The 26,055-nt window shown below is 44.3% G+C and overlaps 2 protein-coding genes across 8 annotated transcripts in view; one reads left to right on the top strand and one right to left on the bottom strand.

The window, feature by feature from the left end:
- Positions 1–253: 253 nt before the first annotated feature.
- Positions 254–13,482, bottom strand: CUNH12orf65 (chromosome unknown C12orf65 homolog). The gene is made up of 3 exons (XM_027413947.2): positions 13,290–13,482; positions 2,655–2,960; positions 254–1,238 (listed from the first exon to the last, which is right to left on the bottom strand). Exons 2-3 carry the CDS (start codon positions 2,931–2,933, stop codon positions 975–977), a joined length of 543 nt encoding a protein of 180 aa, XP_027269748.1. The 5' UTR covers positions 2,934–2,960; positions 13,290–13,482; the 3' UTR covers positions 254–974.
- A 94-nt stretch (positions 13,483–13,576) lies between these two features.
- The window catches only part of Mphosph9 (M-phase phosphoprotein 9), a 68,560-nt gene continuing 56,081 nt past the window's right edge, over positions 13,577–26,055 (top strand). For 2 of the 7 annotated variants that reach the window (XM_027413938.2, XM_027413939.2), the window contains exons 1-5: positions 13,577–13,733; positions 16,402–16,662; positions 18,446–18,599; positions 23,838–23,927; positions 24,079–24,593. In XM_027413938.2, coding sequence (XP_027269739.1) covers positions 16,556–16,662; positions 18,446–18,599; positions 23,838–23,927; positions 24,079–24,593 — 866 coding nt within the window. In that variant the 5' untranslated portion in view covers positions 13,577–13,733; positions 16,402–16,555. Of the gene's footprint in view, positions 13,821–16,401; positions 16,663–18,445; positions 18,600–23,837; positions 23,928–24,078; positions 24,594–26,055 lie in introns of those variants that run through there. The other 5 variants (XM_027413937.2, XM_027413934.2, XM_027413935.2 and 2 more) reach the window with 4 other exon arrangements.

The raw sequence follows: 26,055 nt of genomic DNA, 5'->3' as shown, positions 1-26,055 counted from the left end.
GAGTGACAAGCTTTCAACTCAACTGGCAAGTCCCATATATATTTCTGTTGCTGTGGTAAAATACCCTGGCAGAAAGCAACTTCTGGCTGTGCAGTGGCACTTGCCTTTAATCCCAGCACTTAGGAGGTAGAAGGATTTCTGAGTTCCAGGCCAACCTGGTCTACAAAGTGAGTTCCAGGACAGTCAGGGCTGTTACACAGAGAAACCCTGTCTTAAAAAACAAAACAACAAAAATGATAAAAAAAAAAAAAAAAAAACTTATGAAAGGCATTTATTTAGCTTGCTCTTTCAAGTTTTACAGTTCATTTTAGGGAAGTCAAGGCAGGACCTTCAAGCATTGTCATGTCACATTCACAGTTGAGGGAATGAAAGCGGTGTTGCTCTTTCTTAGCTTGTATTGTTCTGGGTTTCTGCTTAGGGAATGATGCTGCCCACAATGGGGGTGGGGGGGGCTCCAACTTCAATTAACAATAAAGACAATTCCCACAGACATCCTTGTAATTTCTCACTAAGACACTTCCCTGTGTTCTAGGTTGTCTGTGTGAAGTTGAGTGTTAAAACTAGTAAGCACAGCAGATATCTTAGTAACATTTCACCGACATTTTCTCTTTACCAAAAACTCAAATAATATATTAAGGCAGCTCAGCAGTGGCCCTGGAGTTGACAGGATACTAGTAAATGCTAATGTTTGATTCAACTTGCCATAAAGGTGGGCTTAGCTAATAATGATACTTTTTCAAATTGTTTGTATCTTAACCTTCATTGCTTATTTCTGTGTGTGACAAGTGTGGGCATACATGTCACAGCATATGTCAGGAGGTCAGAGGACTACTTTGTGGAATCAGTTCTGATCCTCCACCCTTACGTGGATTCTTCTGGGACAAATGCTCTACCCAAGCATGAGCCTTCCCAAGTGCCAGGACTGCAGCATACACCACCATGCCTACTTCCAGGATGTGCCGAGTATTACCACATTATTCCCGGGAGCCCCCGGGCACACCATCAGCATTGCTCCTTTTCTCAGGGATGTTTTGACTTGCTTCCCATAGTTCTTTCAACAACTTCTTTTTTTCAAGTGTCTCCTTTGCTCTCTTCTTTCTTTCTCGTTTTCTCCTCTCACCCTCAAGCTTCTCTTTGTGGACAGGGCTGTTTTCACCATTGTAGAAAACATCCACTTTCTCCTGGAGGATTTTCCGAGCTATCTTTCTGTTTTGATCCACAGATCGTGTTTGGTGGCACTGCAAGAGATCATAGGCAGGAATGTGAAACCATGGGTGTGAGATAGGCAGGACCCCAGAAGCCCTACTCCCTCAGTCCACCCATCTTTCCCATCCCAGAGGGAAAGGCCAGGAGAGCAAAGGCAGGAACCCCTTTGAGTCAGCCATGTGGGTGCTGGGAATCAAACCTGGGTCTTCTGGAAGAGCAGCCAGTGCTCTTAACCACTGGACAGTCTTTCCAGCCCCACAACAGCTTTCAACTAATTTAAGCAGTTTCCAAGAAATTCTAGAAGCACTGACTGGCCAGGGAGCAACCCTGCAAAATTTATATGCCGTTCACAAGTGTAGATCCATCTAGAGGACAAGGGTGCATCTTTATTAATAGCTTACCACAACATTCAGTATGGGAAACTGATGGCAGCCAGGGCCTAGTGAAGTTGGTGGGCAGAGGAAATACTGTGGCTTGAGGGAGAGATTTCCAAAACAAGTTCAACAACAAATAATGCTTTTGGAATTTTGTTATAAGTGAGGTTCTCAAGGAGGAAAAGAAAGAAACTGAGGGTTTTAAGTTATGTCTTCTTGGCTCAAGAAACTGGCCTGGCCATAAAGCTGCTACTGGACTTCCCTTTTGAAGGACTCTGGGCAAGTTCCTTGTCTGCTTCGGGCAGTAAGCACATGTTTCCAGGACTCAAAGAGTTAACATAACAGAGTGCCCCTAGTCGTGTGAAGTATCTGCTGTTAGGTTGGTTGTATCTGGGAAAATGTGTGCTCTGCCTTCTGGCTCCTTCAAGGCGATGTGTGCTGCTCTGGGGCCCTCTATTGATGTACACTTGGCTGGCAGCTCTACTGGTCTGGCTCTTATTTCAGAGGCAGTAGGTCTGCTAGCACTCCGAGCTAAAAATCACTTGGCCACTTCCTACATATGCCGTTTGTTGGGAGCTGGTGCAGACCTTGGCCAGAGACAGCCTTCTTTAAGGAAGACACTAGTAGCTGTGCCCTGCTTCCGCCCCACCTTGTTCTCTCCTAGGAAGGACATGTGTAAGAGACATATGACAAAGCAGGGCAGAGGGACCTGGAGGAGATATCCTACCAACTGAGGACTGAGCTAACCCAAAGCACAATCCATCAGTTCCATGCTGTTGGCCAGGGGTGGCTTTGGGAGCAGCAGGCTTCAGCAGATCTGCCTTATAGCATCCTTTCATGGTGACACACAGCCAAATTCAAGGACAGCAGCAAAGCCCCGGCTCCATAAGATTCTGGCACCAGGCTTCTGAGTCTGGGCAGGAGGGTCATTTCCAGAGGGACAGCTCAGGGCTTGGGTACACCTGCAGTACCCTGACTACTGGGTTTGCAGTGTGTCAGTGCATGCCTTTCAGTCAAACTTGATGTGGCTGCAGACCTGGACTCCTCTCATCTACCCGACCCTCCACTGTCTACCTTGACCACAATGCCGGAGGGCACATGTTTGAGCACTACACAGTTGTTGGTTTTGTTGGTGGCCTGGCCCCCTGGACCATGTCCTTTCACAAACTGTTCTTCAAGCTCACTCTCGTGCAGGGGAAGCAGAGCAGGATAGTCCTTCCTGCCTGCCACCTGTACCACAGCAGCAGCCATTCCTGGGAAGAGCAGTGCTGGCTTCTGAAGCCCAAATACCCAGTTCCCTGAGCATATCCTGATCAGTGGTGCAGGAAAACGGAGCAAAGCCCAGGTGCTCATCAAGGACACAGCTCGCTGTGGCAGAACCTGGGATGGAGAGAGAATGAGGCCATCTTTTTACTTTGCTCTCAAGATGACAGACTTCAAACAGCTTCTTATACAATCTCAGGGACAGTCCATGCCCAGGGCATGTAGGGGACAAGCAAAGACAGGTGACCGGGAAGGCACATCTCTCTGGACTGGAGTTGCCCAGAGTTCTGACCATGTTCTACCAGCTAATACATACTTCCTTTCTTCCTTTTTTAAGCCTACAACACGGGGTATTCCCATCCAAGTACTGACCAGGACTGATCCTGTTTAGCGTCTGAGATCAGTGTATTTAGGGTGGTATGGCCACTGCACATTTTCTTAAAACACACCAAAAATAACCTTCAGAGCACCCAGAGGTGCTATCCCCTTAAGAAAGAGGTATTGAGTGTGACATTAAAGGAGCAGGCACACTAAAGAGCATTCTGAGGAAGAATTAGAACCTGAGTCAGGGGACAATATTTAAATGTAAATCTATATTTGTGCAAGGATGACAGCATCAGTCTATTTTATAGCTGAGCTTAAAGTCTGACACAGTAAACTTCACTATCAATCAGTGCCCTGACTGTTGGTTTGTAATGCTGGCAGTTTCATGGATTTGAATGGGAACATCTGTTCCCTGGGATGCACTGCCAACAATACAATCCAACTGGTCTTTTTGTTTGTTTGTTTGTTTTTTGAGACAGGGTTTCTCTGTGTAGCTTTGGAGCCTATTCTGGCACTCGCTCTGGAGACCAGGCTGGCCTCAAACTCACAGAGATCCGCCTGCCTCTGCCTCCCGAGTGCTGGGATTAAAGGCATGCGCCACCAACACCCGACCCCAACTGGTCGTCTTGTTACAAAATCAAGCAGTTTTTACTAAGGAGCCTGTTAGGCTTAAACAGCACAAAGGATGTGTGAATGATGTCAAGATGAAAGAGCTGGGCTGGGTGTTGGTGGCACACGCCTTTAATCCTAGCACTCGGGAGGCAGAGGCAGGCGGATGGATCTCTGTGAGTTCAAAGCCGGCCTGGTCAACAAAGCTACACAGAGAAACCCTGTTTCAAAAACAAAGCAAAACAAAACAAAAAGCGGGGGTGGGGGGGTGGGGGGGTGGGGTGGCGAGATCAAAGAGCTGGACCCATGAGCTAGCCAGAGAAGACACTCAAGACTGCATGACTTTAGTTTTTTTGTTTTGTTTTGTTTTTTGAGACAGGGTTTCTCTGTGGCTTTGGAGGCTGTCCTGGAACTAGCTCTTGTAGACTTGTAGACCAGGCTGGTCTGGAACTCACAGAGATCCGTCTGCCTCTGCCTCCCGAGTGCTGGGATTAAAGGCATGTGCCACCACCGCCCGGCATTTTTTTTTTTTTTTTCAATCCACTCTTAATAAGCTACACCCCCAGGTTCAGAAGTCTTTGCTGTTAAACAATGAAATATTTAAATGAAGCTGGGTGTGGTCACCCATGCTGTAATCCTAGCACTCAGGAGGCTGAGGAAGGAGGACTGCCAGGAATTTGAGACTACCCTAGGTTATAAGACCCAGTCTCAAAATCTAAAAAGATTTAACTGATGACTCAAGATCCAGCATAGCACTGTAATCGCTTAGCTGGCACAAGAGTTGGGCAGGGAATTGTAGCTACAAGGACATGGTTATCCCACAGGCTTCTGAGGTTTTCAAGGGGTCAAAGGTGAACATGGTCTGATAGGACTCCTTGTGAAAGAGTCACATCACAAGCAGGTCTGACTCATCAACTGGGAAGTTGGTGAGCTTGCTTTTCTCCATCCAGCTCACATTTCAGAGAAAAGGTCAGAGAGAAAAGTATTCTCGGGATGGATGGCTCTGTCATGACTTCTGGGGCTCAGGACTGTATCTTGGGGACCCGCTTGGCAGCCAGGTAATCACAGAACCACAGCTTAGTTGTGGACTGCTAAGGGTGTGCAGGAACTAAGCATGGGGGTGCTAGTTTCACACTGCTCCCGAGGCTCTCAACAGCAGCAGAAACCAGGTGACAGAGTCCTGGCAGTTGGTCTGTGACATAGGGAGGAGCTATCAGCTTCTGAGACAGAACTACTCAGGTTTTCGTTCAACTTGCTTATTACCCCTAATCCATTGTCACCCGTGACTGCTGATATCTGCTGTGTTTAACAGGTGAGTACTGGGGCAGACCTTTGATGAAGGCACACTGTAAGAGGTGCTTTATTTTTCATTTTGTTTATTTTGGGTTTTTGAGACAGGGTTTCTTTGTAGTCCAGGCTGTCCTGGAATTTGCTGTGTAAACCAGGCTGGCTGGAACTCGAGAGATCCACCTTCCTCTGCCTCTCCAGTGCTGGGATTACAGATGTTGCCACCACTGCCAGATGGTTAATTTTTTGTTTGTTTGTTTATCGAGACAGGTTTTCTCTGTATTGCTTTGGAGGTTGTCTTGGAACTCACTCTGTAGACCAGGCTGGCCTCGAACTCAGAGATCTGCCTGCCTCTGCCTCCGGAGTGCTGGGATTAAATGTGTGACCCTCCAATGCCCGGCCAGCTTGTTAGTTTTTTAAACTTATTATTTAGGTTTTTAAAACTTACTTCATCTTCATCGTTGTTGAGACAGGATCTCTATTATGTAGCTCTGGCTGTCCTGGAACTTGCTGTATAGACCAGACTGGCCTCAAATCACAGAGATTTGTCTGTTTCTGCCTCCCAAGTGTTGGGATTAAAGAGTGCACCACCATGCCCTTTTAAAATTTTCTGTATTTGGTGTTTTGCCTTCATGTATGTATTTGCATCATGGGCATGTCTGGTGCCACAGAGGCTGATCCCCTGATACTGAGGTGACAGACAGTTGTGAGTCACCCCAGATCTTCTGTAAGAACAGAAAATGTTCTTAACTGAGCCATCTCTCAAGCCCCTGGTTTTTTTTTTTTTTTACAGGACTCGACCAGTCCAGTCTCACCCTCCTGCCTCCACTTCCCTCTCTCCCTCCTCTCCGTTCCATCTGTCCTTCCTTATTTTCATTATGCAGCCCTAGCTGGCCTGGCATTCTGTAGACCTAGGACTAAATGCCTGAGTTTCCTATTGTTTTAAACAAAAGCTCCTGAGTAGCCAGAAGAGTTGGCAACTGCAATGATGCTGGGCATCTCTGAACCTCTTTCTATGGGAAATGAATACGATGAACTAATACATACGTTCTTCTCAAGTCTTGCTACTTGCTTTCAAGTTTACGACAGTATGGTTTAAAACCCATGTCTTCTTTTTGTGCCATTCAATGTGTCCTGACATACTGATGGTGATAGTAAAGACAACAGTGGAAGGTGCTCTTGTGGAAGGTGTGTATCAAATGAAAATGGTGTTTTAAAACTACCTTTGCGGGGGAGGAGGATGGAGAAATGGCTCAGTGTTAAGAGTGCATATTCTTCCTACAGAGGACATGAGTTCAGTTCCCAGTACCCACACTGGATCGCTCCTTATAACTCCAGTTCCAGGGGATCCAATGTGCTCTTCTGGCCTCTGATGGCATTGCACATACACGGGGTGCGCACACACATACACGGGGTGCGCACACACATACACACACACACACACACACACACACACACACACACACACACACCTATACCCAATAAATAAAACCAAGTGTGATGACGTGAGTTTGGTCCTGGGACTCTTGGTAGGAACTAATTCCTAAAAGTTACTGTCTTCTACATGAGCACTGTGGAATACACAGACACATTTTTTCGTTAAGTACTAATAAAAATACTGGTTTTGTTCAATGAGTGTGAAATATTTTAGAATTATCCTTAAGAATATCCTTAAGTGAGCTGTGTGGTGGTGGTGGCTGTGCACATCTTTAATCTCAACATTTGTGAGGCAGAGAGGCAGGTGGATCCCTGTGAGTTCAAGGCCAGCCTGATCTACACAGAAACCCTGCCTCAAAATAAATAAGTAAATAAATAAGAATATAAAGGAAAACATAAGTGAAAAAAGGGAAAAATGGTAAGTGATCAAGATGTGGTGGTCCCATACATGTACTCCCAGAATTTGGGAGGCAGAAGCAAAAGGACCAGGTCAGGAGTCAGAAGATTTCTGTCTCCATAGAACAACAGTCAACAGTAGTTAAGATGGCTGACTCAGTGGGTAAAGACACTTTGTCACCAAACCTGATGGCCTAGTTTCTATCTGAGGAACCCACAAGATGAGAGAACCAGCCCCTTAAACTTGTCCTCTGACCCCCAGATATGTGTTGTGGCAAGCACCTCTTCTCTGACAAAATAAAATATAATTCAAAACAAAACAACCCCAAATAAACACAAAAGAAAATGTGATGAACCCAGACACTATAAACTGGGGCTAAGTTAATGTCCAAAATGGCCCTTTTCTTATTTCTGCATTCTATGTACAGAATTCCTTTGTGTAGCAAAAGGCTCCAAGTCCCTGAGGACTTGGTCCCAGGAATATGAGCCCAGGGTCCCTTTTGAGTGTCTCTTCCGCCAGTTAGTGAGCAGACCGGACAGAGCAGTGATAATACAGTGCCGTGACAAAGACAGGAAGCGAGTCTGGCACAGGCCAGACTCCCAGACAAAGGACAGCAGGGACAGTGCTTTCATCAGCAGCTGTCACAGCCACCAGCTCAGTCTCTGCCCTTCTGTTTTAGTTCAGAGCCGACAGACACCCTGGAAGAGCTCCCACCCAACTGAGTTCAAGGAGGTCCCCAGTGTTCAATGACTGACTGCTTTGTTTAATGGCTAATTCCAGCAGCCAATCAGACAATGCTAGACACTTCTAGCATCTCCTGGAGCTTTGGACCTACTCCAGTGACTGCTAAAAATGACAAACACACCCATGGCTCTGCTTCCCCAAAGCCTAGAGAAGAATACAGACTGGATTTCAGGTTTTGTGATACCACAGTGCAACCTGGAGTCTTTGGGTACAAAAACGTCTCAAATTCTAGCTCATTGTGACATTTAAAAAATACAAGAGAAAATCACAAAAAGGACAAAAAGTGCTAGTAAGAGGAAACCAGCAGCCGGCAGCTCTGCCCTAATTCCTTTCTGGGAATGCAGGCTTTAATTTAGGGCTGGCTCTCTGTACCTCACTTCCCTGGCCTTCCTTTTTCTTTGATAATGACCAGTTATTCATGAGCAGATGAAGTTAGGTTAAAGCCTATCATTGTCTGAGTTTTGACTCAGTCTAATGTAGAGAGAATAGGTCTGCCAGACCTTCCAAAAGGGAGTGTGAATTTGTCCTATGGAAAATCCAGTTAAATATCTACTAAGCATTAGGCAAAGGTCTCAAGGAGCATCAGCAGTTTGCCCATCACAAAGATGTGAAGATGTGTATGAATACAAGCAATGCTATAGCCCAGGCTGTGACAGAGGTAGGCCCCAGATGACCCACTGCACCCCTGTCAGGATTTGGAACTTGCAATCAGTTTATGCCTCTTGTTACCATTCCTGGTTCACAAACATTGTTTCCTCCAGCTTCCCGAATCACCCCAATCTGGGAGGATGCAGCTGCAGGGATGGCCTGCTCAACTGCATCAAGGCCTGGGACAGAGCCATCCCAGGGTCAAATGAGATGCAAGAGGCCATGCTGTGTTCCAGCAGCCCCAGTGCTGTGGATGGGGCAGAGGGCTGTTTTTATGTCTCTTGAGAAACATGAAGAGTTGAGCTGGGAGTACTGTGCAGTGGTAGAGAGTTACGCTTGCTTGGCCTGGCCCTGGGTTTTATTTCCCAGCATTGTGATAACTAAGTAAAGTTGCAGATAATTAAAATCAACAATAGGACTAGTGATCTGGCTTGGCATGTAAAGATGTAAAGGAGTTTGCCACTAAGTCTGAAGACCTATATTCATTACTGGAACCCACATAATGACTTTTACAAAATGTATGTGTGGGCCCCGCCCCCGACATGTAATGAAAACAACCCAAGACGGATAATTTTGTTTGAGTTCAATAATTTTCCCAACTGGGTGGTGGTAGCACACGCCTTAAATCCCAGTACTCGGGAGGCAGTGTCAGGCAGATCTCTAAATTCAAGGTCAGCTTGGTCTACAGAGTTCCAGGACTGGCTCCATAGCTACCGAGAAACCCTGTCTCAAACAAAAAACAAAAAACAAAAAGAGGGTGGTCCAGCATTCAGTGACTGACTGCTTTGTTTAATGGTTAACTCCAGCAGACTTATTCTCTACATTTGACTAAGTTAGGACTCCGACAGTGAGAGGTTTTAACCCAAAATTCAGTGGCTTAGAACTTTTTACTTCTTGTTATTACACCTAGATCAGGTAAGGGAATTTGATTTTAATCTCATTTTAGGAAAGCCCAGGTGTCTCTGTCTAGAATTGTTTCTTTAAAAATGTACTGCTTAGTGTTTCTTTAAAGGTACTGAGTACAGTTTTCCCTAGCCACAACTTTCATGGTGCATCAGCCTTGTAGAAACTTTATTAAAACTAAGCAGAGAGAACCCATATGGAGAGACCTCCAGAGGGCAGTTTAGGAGAGACACTCTCGGCAGGTCTGGTCATCCCTCAGCAAGTACACCGCACACCCAGAATCTTAAGTCTGATGCTTGCACCTGAATCTCTGCTTTTTGTTATTGTTTTTGAAACAGGCCCTTTCTATGTAAGTCCCAGGCTGGCCTTGAACTCAAAGAACACCGAGACCTGACTCTGCCTCTGAGTACTGGAATTTAAAGATGTATGCCCTACGGCTGGCAGATTTTTTTTGTAACTAGCCCCTAGGTAAGGCTGTTATTATTGGTGCAGGGACCACACTTTGAGTGGTCTTTGAGCAGTTTTGCCTACATCCTGACACTAAGGATGGCAAGACTATTTAATGAGAGGCTTGGAATCATGATGGCAATGATGGAGATAAAGGAGTGTGATGGGAGGGCAAGGAGGTCCTCGAGATCAGTGGTTCCCAACCTCCTAATGCTGCAACCCCTTAATACAGTTCCTCATGTTGTAGTAACCCTCAACCATAAAATTATTTTGCTGCTACGTCATGAGGCTCTGGATCTATCCCCAGCACAGCATACACCAGGCTTGGTGGTCCATGTTTATAAACCCTCACTAGAGAGGTGGAAGCAGGAGGAGCACACAGTCAGGGCCGTCCTCAGTTTGACAGCAAGTTTGAAGTCCACCCAGGATACACAACCCTGCTTTTTTTTTTTTTTTTTTTCTTTTTTTTTGAGACAGGGTTTCTCTGTGGCTTTGGAGGCTGTCCTGGAACTAGCTCTTGTAGACCAGGCTGGTCTCGAACTCACAAGGATCCGCCTGCCTCTGCCTCCCAAGTGCTGGGATTAAAGGAGTGCGCCACCAACGCCCAGCTCCTACTCATTTTTTTATAGTAGAAACTTTCAATGCATGGAGGATTATGCCTAGTCCTTTTTTTGGGGGGGGGGTTTGAGGCAGGATTTCTCTGTGGCTTTGGAGGCTGTCCTGGAACTAGCTCTTGTAGACCAGGCTGGTCTTGAACTCACAGAGATCTGCCTGCCTCTGCCTCCCCAGGGCTGGGATTAGAGGTATGCGCCACCAACGCCTGGCTAGCCCAGGCTATCTTTAATCTCATGACCCTGTTGCTTCAGCATCCCAGATTCTGGGATTACAGGTCTGTGCTACCATGAAGGGTAAGTGTGACCTCTGTAGTACTCATATCTAGAGCTGTGATTTATTTACTCTACAACCACGGTCATATTTCCTCATGTGGAAAAGGAAGTTCTTACCATATAGGGTGAGGACAAAGCCATGTATGTTGCCACAGACATAAAACTTTTTTTTTTTTTTTTTTTGGTTTTTTGAGACAGGGTTTCTCTGTGGAGCTTTGGAGCCTATCCTGGCACTCGCTCTGGAGACCAGGCTGGCCTCGAACTCACAGAGATCTGCCTGCCTCTGCCTCCCCAGGGCTGGGATTAAAGGCGTGTGCCACCAACATCCGGCCCAGCTCTTTCATCTTGACATCATTCACACATCCTTTGTGCTGTTTAAGCCTAACAGGCGCCTTAGTAAAAAACTGCTTGATTTGGTAACAAGAAGACCAGTTGGGGCCGGGGTAGACATACAACTTTTAATGCATGTTAGGTGGTAGCATGCCATCCCCTAAATTGTACAACTGAGGAATTTTTGACACACAACTACCTAAGTCGTGTCTGATGACATAAGGCCAGCCCGAAAAACAACTATTTCATGGGTATTTTAAAGCTAAAAGTGAAAAGGAATCTAGAAGAGTGACCTGAAAATGATTTGGATTGATACCTGGAGCCGGGCAGTGGTGGTGCACACCTTAATCCTAGCACTTGGGAGGCAGAGGCAGGCGGATCTCTGGTCTATAGAGTTCCAGGACAGCCAGAACTACACAGAGAAACCCTGTTTCAAAAAACAACAACAACAACAAAAAACAAAACAAAACAAACAAAAGATACTTGGTACCATGAGAATACCAAAGAGGTGCTATTTGCTCAGATCATAATTCTGGTCTATGAAATCAGGCGCCAAGGAGATCATTATGATGCCAAAATTACAGCCTGACTTCTCAGCAGGTTCACACTGACAGACCCAGCTGCCTTGACTGAACCAAGCATGGCTGAAACAACCTTAGGAAGTATGGACTGTAGTAGAAAAAAACCATAAAAAAAAAGTTTAAAAACAGTGTTGGAAATACAACCGTATGGCAAAATAACTGCTTAGCTGTGGAGTTTTAGCACCACAAACATGAAACAAAACACAAATTAAACCTGACAATTTTCCGTGTTTACTAGGTAAGCTGGATTTGGTTTTATTGCTTGTTATTTTTTTGCTGTGAAGGATGCCCCCTTCCCAGACAAACTGTTTCCTTTAAAACATCAATGACACAAAGTAACACCCTGAAGCAAGTCACACCATACAACAAGAGGGAGAGCTAGTTCCAGCACCAGAGTGCCAGGAGTTCTAGGCCAGCAAAAGAACGAACGAATGAATGAATGAGACTTCACCAAAAAGTTTAACCTAAGGTAAGAAACATGCCATGGACAACCATACCTGTGTCAATGAACAAAATAACAACAGTTTAGTTCCTGAACATCTGACATAACACATCAACAAATTAAAAAGGGATTCTCTAAAAATTATGTAAAAATAAAATACTGAAGCTGTGGTGGGGCACGACGATTGGTCAACCCAACATCTGTGAGGTAAAGGCCGGAAGATCAATTGATCAAGGCTGGCCTTGGTTACAAGACTGAGTGTCTGGTTAGTCAGGGATATAAGAGAGACCTTCTTTCAAAAACCAAAACAGAACTCAACAAAAATGATACTACTCAAAATGATACTATGAAAACATTACAACAACAAAAACCTCTCCCAAACTTATAGAGCATTTCTGGTTTTGTGGCCATGACTTCTGTATGGTTAGTAGCTAGTTGTAGCTGCCGCCTTTGGATTTAATATTCACCTGTAGGAGGAACACAGCTTTCTCTGACTGAAGTTGTTTGAGGAATTCATGATTCTCATTTATTTAAATGCAGGATTACAGAGTTTTTAATTATTAGTCAAATAGATTAAATCTGAGTTAACTAAGTGAGAAAACATTTTGAAATATGAGGTCACTGAAAACATCTGTGCACTTAAAAAATCCGATTTTGGTTTGGTATGTGGGCATTATAATGATGGGTGGATGAAATTATGGAAGTTTTGATCTATTTAAGCTTTAGATCTGTCATATACCCGTAAGTTTGGGATCGCTACTAAATTTCAGTTGAAAAATATCTGTATGGTCAGGCTTGAAAACCATAGGCCTTTAATCCCAGCCCCTGGGGACAGAAGCAAGTGGATTTCAGTGAGTTCAAGGCCAGCCTGATCTACAATGAGTTCCAGGGCAGATAGGGTATTATAGTGAGACTGTCTAAAATAATAATAATAATAAAAACGAGTGGTGGGGATTTTAAAGAGAGGATGAGATGGGATGTTTCTTTGTAGGTTTGCCATTTCAAGGGCAAATACATCTCCCGCGTCCTGACTTCGCAGTAGCAACCCTGCACACTTAAATGACAGTGCTCAAGCACCTGCATGGGACACCACGATATGCTTGTTACTCCTAGTTCTGCACTTGCGGTAAGACCTGATGCACTGAATAAGTAGATGAGTATCGATTCGTTCCTCCTTGGAACTATCTCCTCTTTAGAGAAGTGCTCGGAGAGACCCACAGCTGATCTCCCTAAATTTAGAGTAAACTGAGTCCCGACAATTTGGCTCAGGAGTCAGGCCGAGAACGACCTCAAGTAAGTTAGGTGCCGCAAGTCGGAAGTAGGTCAGGAGTTCCAGCTTCAAAGTTTCATCCCAGGGCCTGTGACAGTAGTAACCAACCCTCATCCGAGCCTGGCCTTACAGACGCTTACCTGTCTTAGCACCGGCCGCCAGCCGGAAACATTCACCAACAATCTAAACCACGAAGGACCAAGGACCGCAGTCTGCGTTTTTGGCTTTTTTTTTTTTTTCCCCCAGGTCTGCGCATGCGTCCTACTTCGGCGGCTTCCCTAGCCTGGCAGAGGCTCATTCTCAGCAACTACGCATGTGAGAAACCGAGGCGTCTTTCCCGCAGTTTCTAGAGAACCAATCGGCAGAGGTTTTGACCTCAAGCCCCACCCTCCCGCCTCCGGCGTCGCCCTGCCCTCTTTGGCGACGGCTGCGTCAGGGAGAAGGGGGGCGTCTGTCTGCGGCGGCTCGGCCCTCTTCTGGGCGGCCAATCGCGGGTGAGACGCCGGGCGCGCACGCTCCTTGGAGTTTAACGGTCGCGTGAGGCCAATTTCTCGACCCTGACCAGACAGAGGCGAGGAGGCCAGGTAAGCGGTCGCGGCTTTTGGGGAGCTGCGTGCCGCGAGGGCTGCGGATCGAGTCCTAGACGATCCCATCGGAGGGGACCCCCTTGGGTGCGTTGACAGGCTAGGGTGAGCTTGCCGGATCCCGCCGGCGTGTGCGGGTCTGCTGGTGCGTGCGCCTTTTCTAGACTCGTGCCCTTGAGTGACATCAGCGAGGCCCAATCGGAGAGCGGCCTTTGCAAGGGGCGTGAGTGCCTCCTTCCCCCCCTCCCCACTTTCCCATGGGTAGTGGTACCCGGCTTCCTTTGGAAATCACAGTGGCAGTGAGTGACTCTCCATCATCCCTGCTGCCTTGTATGCTCTCGCCTCTGGTCCTGAACCGATAGCCGCTACCAGCGACTAGGGTCTGGCTTCAACGCCTGCAAACCAACTCGAACTGGTTCCTTTTCAGCCTCCCCGCAAAGAGGAAGCTCTGTGAATTTTCAGATTGTTAATGCTACTCCATCACTCCTGCCTCCGACCCCAAAGGGTTGTAGGATGAAGTACAGAACCATCGTTTTTTGGTTCTGGAAATTACATATTTTAAAATGTGTGTTCCTATATTCATTTTCTGTCAAGCTTATTCTGAGGTCCACAGCAGATTTCCCCTTTTCTCCTCGCCCTTTCCCGTGCCGGGAGAGGTGTCATTGAATTTCCAGAGGTGTTTCTGTCTGTATCTTCGGCATCAGGATTACCTCAGTGGAGGTGGAGGTGGAGGTGGGGGCGGGGTGGGGGACGGGGCCTGTGAGAAGAGATGGGGCTGTGTAGATCCACCTCTGTGGAGAACTTGCGGCCATTTGAATCCAGGTATTTTCTTTGCCAGATGGAAGAGGCTGCGCCTGACTTTTTCAATGTCCCATTTGTCGTTGGTGATGGGCCAGTAGTCAAGTCCATTTAGTTAGGTCTGGTCATCCTTTGCCTCTGTATCTGTCCTGGAGGAAATGCTTCTTTAACTTCAACGAACCGATTGTGTTCTTCAAGACCTGGGAAGTGAGAGTTAGGTGGAACAGAAATATGAGAAAGTTCTTCCGATGAGGTCTCTAGTCTTCTCATTTTATAAGCAGCATGTGATTGTTTTTTTTTTTTTCCCCCTTGTCTTCTCTTCCCCCGTCTTTTTTAAATCAATGGATTCTGGAAGGATGAGGTATATGGTTGGGCATATAACAGCAACTTTATCTTTGTATATCCAGATTCAGTGTAATTTTAGTTAATTTATGCAGAGTAAAAAGGCTCTATAGTGAGAATTGTATATTCAGCCATTTTTAACAGTTAAATAGCCTTTAAGCACCAATTTAAAGTGACTACATAAGTTAGCAAAGACTTCTGCAACACAGGACTTATTAAATAAGTGAACCAGGCCTGGAAGTATTCCATTTATTACATAATAGAGTGCACCTAGAACCTTGATTATTAAGCTCTGAAATATTGCCTGTGGGAGATCATGTGATTCTTACAAGTTACCTTAAACAGACATATGATTCCTATTCATAAGCTCCATCCTGTTGAAAACGTGATTTATGGGTTTTACAGAGAAAAAAAAAGCTAATTCTAAAACTTTTCATCAGCCCAAGATGAAAAGTGTCTACACAGAAGTATAAATGAGGTCATAGAATAGTGTTTTTTTGTTTTTGTTTTTGTTTTTTTCTTAGAGACAGGGTTTCTCTGTGTAGCCCTGTCTGTCCTGGAACTCACTCTGTAGACCTGGTTGGCCTCAAACTCAGAGATCCACCTGCCTCTGCCTCCTGAGTGCTGGAACTAAAGGCATTGGTCCCCACTCCCCAGCTTGAATAGTGGTCTTTTTTTGTTTGTTTGTTTGTTTTAATGGTTGTTTTTTAAACTTAGCCTAATGTTTTCTGTAGTTTCTCTATAGTAGCACAACTCTCTTGTGGACTAGTATATTCCATCACATGGATGTACCATGTTGCTATGTTTCTTTGTCTGCAAAGGGACATTGGGGTTGTTTCTACACTCTGGCAATTGTGAATACTATTGCTATTCTTTTTACATTTTGTTAAATTTAATTTGTGTGTGTGTGTGTGTGTGTGTGTGTGTGTGTGTGTGTGTGTGTGTTCTGTGTACTACATGAAGGACAGAGGAGTCCATTCCCACTTTCCGTCATGGGTTCTGGAGCTTGAGTTTATGTGGGTTGGGCTTCCTGGCAAATGCTCTTAGCCATCGAGCCCTAATATTGCTGTTCTTTTTGTTTGTTTGTTTTTTCCAGAAAGGATTTCTTTGTGTAGCTTTGGAGCCTGTTGTAGAACTTGCTGTGTTCTTGAGAACCAAGCTGGCCTCAAATTCACAGAGATTCACCTGCCTCTGCCTCCCAAGTACTGGGATTAAAGGCTTTCACCACCATATCCAGCTGCTGTTTTTTTTTTTAAATAATTTATTTAAATTTATTTCATGTGCATTGGTGTGCAGGTGTCAGATCCCCTGGAACTGGAATTACAGAAAGTTGTGAGCTGCCATGTGGGTGTTGGGAACTGAACCCAAGTCCTCTGGAAGAGCAGCCAGTACTCTTAACTGATGAGCCATCTCTCCAGCCCCTGGGCTGCTGTTCTTAATGTAAATGAATTTGATAGGTTTCCAAAGCCATGAAAATAGTGGGTAAACTTAATGGCCTTTTCAGTAGTTTTTCCCCATTCATTTTCAGACTCTTTGGAAGTGTAGCAGACTTCACAGTTCTGAATGTCAGCTGCTGAGGATGCTGGTAGATGATGAAGCAGCTGAAGAGGACTCGGAATCAGTCTCCTTCAGGAGAAGCAAGAGTGTTTCCAGATGACAGAGCTTAACAATTTTTGTACAATATGGAGGATTTTGATTTGGTGGAAACTTTACAAAAAATTTCACCTTCTGTAGACTCTGACATCAGAAGTACTCCCCATTCTCTTGGGTTGAGCTTGTGTACTAATAGGTAAGAATTGTTAGATACTATTTTTCTTCTTTCGAGACAGGGTTTCTCAGTGTAATAATCCTGACTGTCCTGGGACTTCCTTTTGTGGACCAGGCAGGCCTTGAACTCATAGAGATCTGCCTGCCTCTGAACTCCCAAGTGCTGGGATCAAAGTGTGCACCACCACCACTCACCAGAGAGTCAGATAGCTTTAAATGTAAAGATTTTTTTGACAGATTTGTGTATTATAAATAAACTGCTTTAAAAATTGTTCATTTTGTGCCTTTCTTGTGAGGAATTTGAAGTGGCTTTAAGAGTGTATGTTATCACATGGCATAAGGTAGTAAGAGAGAAACATGTAAAAGCCTGAGAAATGGCCCAGAAGAAATGTCTGATGCAGTGCTCTGCGTTGAAAGCTCAACTCTGGTCCACATTTTACCTTTTGTCTTATTTGGTGGTCCCTCTGAAATCTACTTGTAGAAGGAATTCCCTTTAATGCTTGAATTGCCTTTGCTTTTCTCATGAAGTTTGTCATTGAACTTGTATTCCTTTTCTTTGTGACTGGCACTTAAACCACCACGTTGAAACTAGATCATTGCAACTCTGTAAAGTCCTTATGGACAACATATATTTTAGAGTTTACTATATTCTTGCTCTTGAATTTTTACTGATTCTTTTTCTGGTCCTAACTTTATTATTTTAATATTTTCATTTTTGTTGTGTGTGTGTGAAACAAAGAGGTCTACTCAGTAAGTAAATAAAATTGTCCAGGGACTGGGAATGTAGCTCCTTTGGTTGAATCCTTGTCTGGCATGCAGCAAGCCGTGGGTTCCGTTTCTTACACAGCACAGATCAGTAATCATGGCTCATGCCTCCAATTCCCGCACTTGGGAGGAAAAGGCAGGAAGAACAGCCGTTCAAGGTCATCCTCTCCTACATAGTGGATTTGAGGCCAGCCTAGCATACATGTGGCTGAAAAAAATAATTACACTAAACTGGGGGAGAGATGGCTCAGTGGTTAAGAGCACAGGCTCTTCTTCTGAAGGACCTGGGTCCAATTCCCAGCACCCCACATGGTAGCTAACAACTGCCTGTAACTCTAGTTCCAGGGTATCCAACACCCTCATAAAGGCATATATGTAGGTAAAACACCAGTACACATAAGATAAAAATAATTAAATTATTTTAAAAATCCCAAAAATTTGTTAAAAAAAAACAATAAAACTAAAAATGTCCTGAGTTGTGCTTAAGGAGTTTATAAACAAGTCTGAAGTCATTCCACAATTGGAAGTCTTCTGGAAAGTATTAGTGCTCCATTATACACCACACAGGCTCAATAAATCCTGTCTACTGGCTGCTAATTGACTTGGCAGAACTTTCATTTAAAGACAATCTGGCGGTCAGCACAAGCTTATCACATGAAATCTGAGGGTCTAGTTACTAGGATTGACTGTTCTGGGCAGCGAGAGATACTCCTTAGTGCACAATGGAGGGCTGTTGTTAAAGTGGGCCAAATGACTCTCTAGAATAATTCAGAGAAGCTGGGACGTCCCCCTGAAGTTTCTGCTGGGTCTTTGGGGAGTTCCCTCAGTGCTGGAGGAGATCTCTGTGGTGCTCATAAAGAAGTGAGTGAGTGCTGTTGTCCTGTGTTGGCTTCCCTTTGTGATCAGATTTTTCAAAGGAGGTGCCATTAGGAGGATTAGGTATCAGTGGTTGTATACCGCTCTGTAGATTTTGAACTGCTGAATTATTCAACACTTGGGTTGAATGAAGAAAACCATCTGAATTATTTATGTTTCAACAGAAGTAGTCCCCACCTTAGTACAAATGGGGTATCCTCTTTCTCAGGGAAGACCGGGCCACCTGTCATTCAAGGCACAGTCGAAGTCCTCACCGCTTTAACACAAGAGCTGCAGAACAGTGGCTGGACTGACTCAGAACTTTGGAAGAACTGTGAGGTATCTTGTTTTGTTTTATTTGGGGGTTCTTGAAAAGAATTCCATTTAAATATTATATAAATGGGGCTCTTAGAAATTTATGTCTATAAAAGCATGATATTTAACTTTAGGGCTAAAGTCAAATGACCAGCATATTAACCAGGAACTGATATCAAAGGAACAAGAGGAAGGAGACAGGGGACATTGTGGCCTCAGTAGATGCAGATTTGAATATTCCCTTTGAACTGAAGTCTTTGTCCCGAGCACCCTTAGATTGTTACAATTGTTACTAATTACAGTCTTCTAAGTGACTCCTCAAGTTGTCCCAGTTTTGAAAAATCTTAATCTACTTTGCTTGCAGTATATTGAATGCTCTGATGATAGATTAAGGCCTCTCTATCTGTTGCCTAACACATTCTTCTGATGCGCTGAGCTGTCTGCTTTTCATGGCACTGATTTTTTTGGTTCAACTGTGATGGAACTTTAATTCTTATCAACATCTCAGAGTTGAAGCTTGGTGTGGAAGGAAGCTGGTGGTGGTGTGCTCACCTAGCACTGTAAACAAGCAGGGGAAAAAGGGAAAATCACAGAAACAAACTTGGTCTAGACGGACACATAAGAGGATGCTTACAAAGTTTGTTTTGGAAAATAATATTCAAGATGGCCTTTTCTTAATTGTTTTTTTTTGTTTGTTTGTTTGGAGACAGGGTCTCATTATGTAGATCTGGCTGGCCTGGAACTCACTGTGTAGACCAGGCTGGCTTTAGTCTCAGTGATTTGCCTGACTCTGCCTCCTAAGTGCTGGGACTAAAGGTGTGTGTGCTACCATGCCAGGCCTCTTTGCTTTTTAGACTACGTAAGAGGTTGTAATGCTTTATAGAAATGCAAATATAATTATCAAACTGTGGGCTGTAGATTTTGTTTAACATTAATTGTATTTTTAGAACCATAACTTGTATTTTTAGATTATAAAATGGAAAGATTTCCTGATTTAAGAATTCAGTAGCAGCCACCCCAAGTGTAGTCACTTTAAAGAATTTGCATTTAAAATGGACTTATACTAAAAATAAGCTTTTCAGGTTTTTGGGAGGTGGTGGTAGTTTGAAGCAGGGTCTCACTCTAGCTTAGGATGCTTGAATTCGTTCTGTAACCCAGCCTGGCCTTCAGTTCATGGTAGTTAGTCTTCCTGCCTTACCCTTCCAAGTGCTGGGATTTGGCGTTTGAGCCACCGGAGTTGGCAACTTATTAGTTTTCTCACTTGGTTTTTATGTTCTTCCACCTAACAATCACTGTGAGCTAATGAGGAAGACCCATAAAATGTCCTTGTGGCATGATGCTGTTGGATGACACAGGATGGCCTGGTCTGGGGATGTAGCTCAGTGGCATGGTGCATATTTAGCGTGCACGAAACCCTGGGTTCTAATCCGGCATGGAGGAAAACAAGTTTAATGAACTGTTTTTCCTGTGTGTCTGTCTTTTCATTTGCTTGTGACCAGTAACATGTAAGAAAGACCCAGAGCAACTACCACAGCACTGTTTATTTCCGACAACTTGTGTTTATTAGAAATTGTTACTCTAATACTTTGAATCAGCACCTGATGTCAGAGACAGACTGTATTTGTGGGTGTAATGTATTGATGTAAGAAAATGATTGCACCTGGATTTCCCTGTGGATGATCTTCTTCAGGCTGCATTGGTTCCAGGCTCATAGCCTGGCCTGGGCTCTTATTTACAGGCTCAGCTTACCTTGGTGCAGGGTCAATGGATGTCTGAGGAGGAAGGAGAGGGGGCTGGAGTTTTAGAAGCCTGTTTCTGCTTGTGTGTCTTCACTGATGTAACGTTTTATTTTACTGTGTTTTGTGAATGCCCACCTGATTCTGTGAGGTTGACTACTCAGTGAAGAGCCTCCTGCTGCTTCTTCAGAAAGGGCAGTGCACTCACTCTCTGGTCACTTCCCTAGAATTTCCTGGTTTTATTTAACATACTTTCTAGTGTGTGAGAACAGTAGAAACCGCTAATGTTGTACTGTTTTGGGAACAGAAACGTCAGGTGTTGTGTAAGCCTTAGTCTGATGGTTTTCCCCGAGTTTCTGGTTTCATGTCCCTTCTGGAATAAGATCTTTTGATTCCTGTCACTCAAAAGGGACTAATCTACTTTGCTAAACACAAAATCTTCCTTATTCTGAGTGGGCAGAGTGACAATATCCTTAGTTTGCTTTAGCTAGAACTTGTTAGCATTTTAGCACTTTGGATTATGTATACAACAATAACAGTTATAGAATGAAAATAAATGTTTACAGTTTATTGTCTCTTTGCCAGGTAGTACACTAGACACTTGTTTGTAGCACTCACTCTGGAGGCCTCTCTAGAGCAGTTTTTTTTTTTTTTTTAAGTAAAGCAGTTCATATTATTCTGAAGTGAAATTTACAGGTAAAATAACATTTGTACTAACTTTTAAAAATTAGTATAGGTGGTGTTGTAGGCCTTTAGTCCCAGCACTTGGGAGGTAGAGGCAGGCAGATCTGTGTTAGTTCAACTATAGGTAGCAGAGTGCTTGCTTATTATTCACCTAATAATAAGGTCAGTCTGCAGCCATGCATGCCTGCTAATGTGCATGGACACACTCACATACACCCCTCCCTACCTGTGATATGAAGGAAATGGAAATTGTTATAGCAAAACAATATTACCTTATGTACGTGCTACATCTGTGTTCATAGCATGTCTGTGAAGTTCTCTGGTGTCTCTGTAGTTTATAGACCCCCTGTGAGGGGAGCAGCTAAAGAAGGAATGTACTATTGATACTCTGATGACTGAAATTAGAGTAATGTTCTCTTCTGAGCAAGGGACCAGATTCATTTCTGAAATGAATTGTTTGGGGCAATATGCACAAAACTGCACAAAAATAGTTACTGTTTTTCTAATATAAAACAGGCACAAGGTAAGAAAGAGAGAAATGCTTGGGATGGTGGAAGGAGATGTTCTGGGGTTGTGGGTTGGGAGGACGGCAGTGTGTATGAAGAGCTGGGCAGAGAGCTCCCAAAGCTGGGAGGTGGAAGGCATTTCTACATGCCCAAAGATCAGGAAGAGGCTGGTGTGTGGTGAACAAGAGATACAGAGGTGGTGTGGCGTTGGGAGGAGTGTAGCAGCCAAGCAGTACAAGGCAGTAAACAGTGATAGGGTGGAAAGCCTGGAAGGTTTTAAACAGCAAGTCTGGTTTTCAGAATGGCTCCTCATGATACTGTGTGTCACTTGCATACCGTCTATTGTTGAGCAGGTAATTACCAGACTTAAGATGGGATTTATCCTGGAGAATGTGTGCCCCTGGCTTGTTTTGTGTCTCTAAGGGAAGTGCTTACTGCTCTTGGTAGTCAGGAGGAATCATGACCTTAATGGCTCTGAAGGGAAGTTGAGGCCAGTTCCACGGGACTCTGGGGAATTAGCTCTTCATTCCTTGCACTTTGAGCTCCACACTGTTTGGAACACTTTAGTTAAAGTAAAAGTATTCTACTATTTCTGTTTTAGGATGTGATACTCTTCTGGGTACATTTCAGTACATAAGGAAATTGTTAGCTTTTATGAGGGGTAAGAATGAAGAACTGCAGACAAATCTAGAGGCTGGGGAGATGGCCTGGTTAACAAAGTGCTTGCCAAATAAGCATGGAAACCTGACTTTGATTCCTAGTGTCCACAGAAAAAGCTGGGGAGGGCAGTGGCTCTTGTAGTCCTAATGTTCTAGAGGTAGAGCTGGGACTCCTGGGCTAGCTAGCTTTTCAACATTGGCAAGTCTCAGATCCTGTCTCAAAAAACAAGGTGGGTAGCTCCTGAGGAATGACAATTGAGGCTCATTTCTGTCTGGTTTCCATACATGTTCACGCATGTATGGGTGCATACACACACATATACAGATGCACAGCCAAGGTGCAACTATTAGGAGGTCTTTTGTCTCCACGTATAGTCTAAGCCAGTCTCCCTCCTGCCCCAGCTTACTGAGTGCTGGGACAATAGGTATATGCTGTTGTACCTGGTTCTGTCTAGTATTTTATTAATCAGAAATAAAAGGGCCAGTGAGATGGCTCAGTAGTTAAGGATGCTTGTCTCCAGGCCTGAATACCTGGGTTCACCCCATGGACACCACATGGTAGAAGGAAAGAACTGCCTTCTATGAGAAATTCTTAACAATAGAGCTGGAGATGGCTCAGTGGCTAAGAGCACTCACTGGCTGTTCTTCCAGAGGACCTGGGATCAATTCCCAGCACACACGTGGCAGCTCACAACTGTCTGTAACTCCAGGGAAGTTGGCACCTTCACACAGATATATGTGCAGGCAAAACACCATGTGCATAAAATAAAAAAAATATTAAAAACGATTCCATCTGAAAATAAGGCACAGATTATTAAAAATAAGATGTTCAGATTGGCTGGGCGTTGGTGGCGCACGCCTTTAATCCCAGCACTAAGGAGGCAGAAGCAGGCGGATCTCTGTGAGTTTGAGACCACCCTGGTCTACAACTTTGGAGGACAGCCTCCAAAGCCACAGAGAAACCATGTCTCGAATAACAAACAAACAAAAGACTTGCAGATTTACCCAGATTTCAGTTACATTAAAAAAAAAAAAAACTTTTTTTTTTTTTGTCCTGGAACTAGCTCTTGTAGAACAGACTGGCCTCAAATTTACAGAGATCCACCTGCCTCTGCCTCTCGAGAGCTGGGATTAAAAGTGTGCGCCGCCACTGTCCAGCCTAAAAAAGATACTTAGCCTCTGCCTTTGTAGTGTTGCACTAAATATAAATTTTGAGCTATTTAAACTGGCCTGTAAATTTCACACTAAATAATAATTTAAAAAGAGTTTTTTTCAGCCGGGCATTGGTGGTGCATGCCTTTAATCCCAGCACTCGGGAGGGAGGCAGAGTCAGGCGGAGCTCTGTGAGTTTGAGGCCAGCCTGGTCTACTGAGTGAGTGCCAGGATAGGCTCCAAAGCTACACAGAGAAACCCTGTCTCACAAAACCAAAAAAGAAAAAAAAGAGTTTTTTTTTTCCAGGTTTTGTGCCTGTAATTCCAGAACATAGGAGGCTAGGCAGGTGGATTGCTGTGAGGTTGAGCCCAGACTGGGCTACATAGTGGGTTTCAGGCCAGTCTGGGCTACAGAGTGAGAGACCCTGTCTTAGAAAAATCAGACAAAGATTCTCACTAGAGCATTTTTCTTGTGATGTCTTAGGTTAAAGTTATGTTCAGTAAAGATTCTTTGTAATTTTTTAGGCCAGGTGGTTGCAGCTGTTCAGTGTGGTTGAGCGACGATGCCAGGAGCAGGTTGTCGCCCAGCAGGAGCAGTTCCACAGGCAGATCCAGGTGAGTTGCCTTGAGCATTGATGCTGTTTATTTGTGAGATTTTCAGACAAAGCAGCTCACACATTGATTTTATTCATGAAGATAAGACATCACATTTAGAGCAATAGTATTAAAAATGTTTAATGGACTTCTTTCCCCTGTCTGTTCTCAGCGCATCCAGGAGGAGATAAGGAAGTTAGTGAGACTGCAGCTCAGCAGTGCTCCCCGGCCGTCCTGTAGCAGCAGCTCTGTGAGGGAGCAGGCGTCCTCAGAAAACCAAATGGGCTTCTTTTCTGAAAACAGCAAAAGAAATGAGTCTGCTCTCAGTTACCCAGAGTCCAAGGAGCCTAAGACACAGCCAGATTCATCCACATTCCATCCAGACTGCAATGTGGACAGCAGCTCAGTGAGTAGTGGCTACGGCACCTTCTGCATCCTGGAGATGAACACCCACAAGGCTAAGGAGCCCATGGAGCCTGAGGCAGCTTCCCAGGGGCAGCGCACAGCCCCTGCGGTGCAGACACATGCCCCTGTGGGTGATACAGCAGCCATAAACTTTTTTGCACAGACCCCTGAAGAGCTTTGTGCATCTCTAAAGGAAGATGTCTCCACTTTTCCTGGTGAATTTGAACATAATTTTCTTGGTGAAAACAAGATTTCAGAAGTATACAGTGGAAAAGCAAATAGGTAAATCGAATTCCTCTAACTTGACGGGGCTTCTACTTGTTTATTAATGACATTTAGAATGTAGTAAATACTTCTTTTTGTTTGGTCCACAGTAGAATAACAGGTATTTGGATACGAATCAGTTTTATCATTAAAACCTGAGTCTAACATTTGAGTTGCATGTGGAGAACTGAAATCAACAAGCCCAGTGTATAACAACTCCTGACTCTTCCTCTGTGCAGTGATTTAAGAGTGTTAAATGTGGCCGGGCGGTGGTGGCGCACGACTTTAATCCCAACACTCGGGAGGCAGAGGCAGGCGGATCTCTGTGAGTTCAAGACCAGCCTGGTCTACAAGAGCTAGTTTCAGGAGAGCCTCCAAAGCCACAGAGAAAGTTAAATGTGGGGATGGAGAGAGGGCTTGGTAGTTAAGAGCTCTGGCTGCTCTTTTACAGGACCTGAGTTCTGTTCCCAGCACACACATGGTGGCTAACAATTATAATTGCAGTTCTAGTTGATCTAACACCCTCTCCTGACCCCCTTGGGCACACTACACACATGTAGTGCACATATATAGCTTGCAGGCAAAATACCCATACACAAAATCAACCTTTAAAAAAGACTCTTAAACTTAGGCTGTGTATGGTGGTGCTTGAGAGGCAGAGGCAGGAGGATCTCTGAGTTGGAGGCCAGCCTGGTATATTAGAGTGAGTTCTAGGACATTCAGGACCATCCCCAAAAGAAAAGAAAAAGCAAAAATCAGAAATATCCCAAAGGAAAAAAAAAAACCCAAAACAAAAAACAAATCTTAGGAAATTTTGTTGTTTACTCTAAGTTTTCAGTTTTACACATCTGAAATGTTTTTTATGAGCTGGGCATGGTGGTACATGCCTTTAATCCCAGCAGAAGCAGGTATATCTCTGTGAGTTCGAGGCCAGCCTGGTTTATATAGAAAGTTCCAGTACAACCAGGGCTATATATAATAGAGAGACCCTGTCTCAAAAAGAAAAAAAAAAGGAAGAAAGAGAGTTAGGAGAATCAGGGTCAGTGGAATGGCTCTGTATAAAGGTGCTTGCCATGCAAGTTTGATGACCTGAGTTCTATCCTCAGAACCCATGGTGGAAAGAGATAATTGATTTCACAGAGTTGTTCTCTGACCTGTATGTGTACACTGTGACATGCATACATTATGTGCATATGCAATAAATGAATGAATGAATGAATAACACTTTAAGAAAATGAAATTTTCAGTTGGAGAGATGCTCAGTGGTTTAAGAGTGCTTGCTGCTGTTACAGAGGACCTGAGTCTGGTTTCCAGCATCCACAGTGGCTCACAATGACCTGTAACTCCAAGTGTGGGGTACTAATGTCCTCTTCTGCCCCTGCAGGCACCAGACATTCATGCAATACACATACATACATCTAGGCAGAACATTCATACACATATGTTTTTGCTTTTTAATTTTACGTGTGTTGGTGTTTTG

The sequence above is a fragment of the Cricetulus griseus genome, chromosome 4 (genome assembly GCF_003668045.3).
Source record: "Cricetulus griseus strain 17A/GY chromosome 4, alternate assembly CriGri-PICRH-1.0, whole genome shotgun sequence".
Lineage (NCBI taxonomy): Eukaryota > Metazoa > Chordata > Mammalia > Rodentia > Cricetidae > Cricetulus > Cricetulus griseus.
This window is presented reverse-complemented; position numbering and strand designations above follow the sequence as displayed.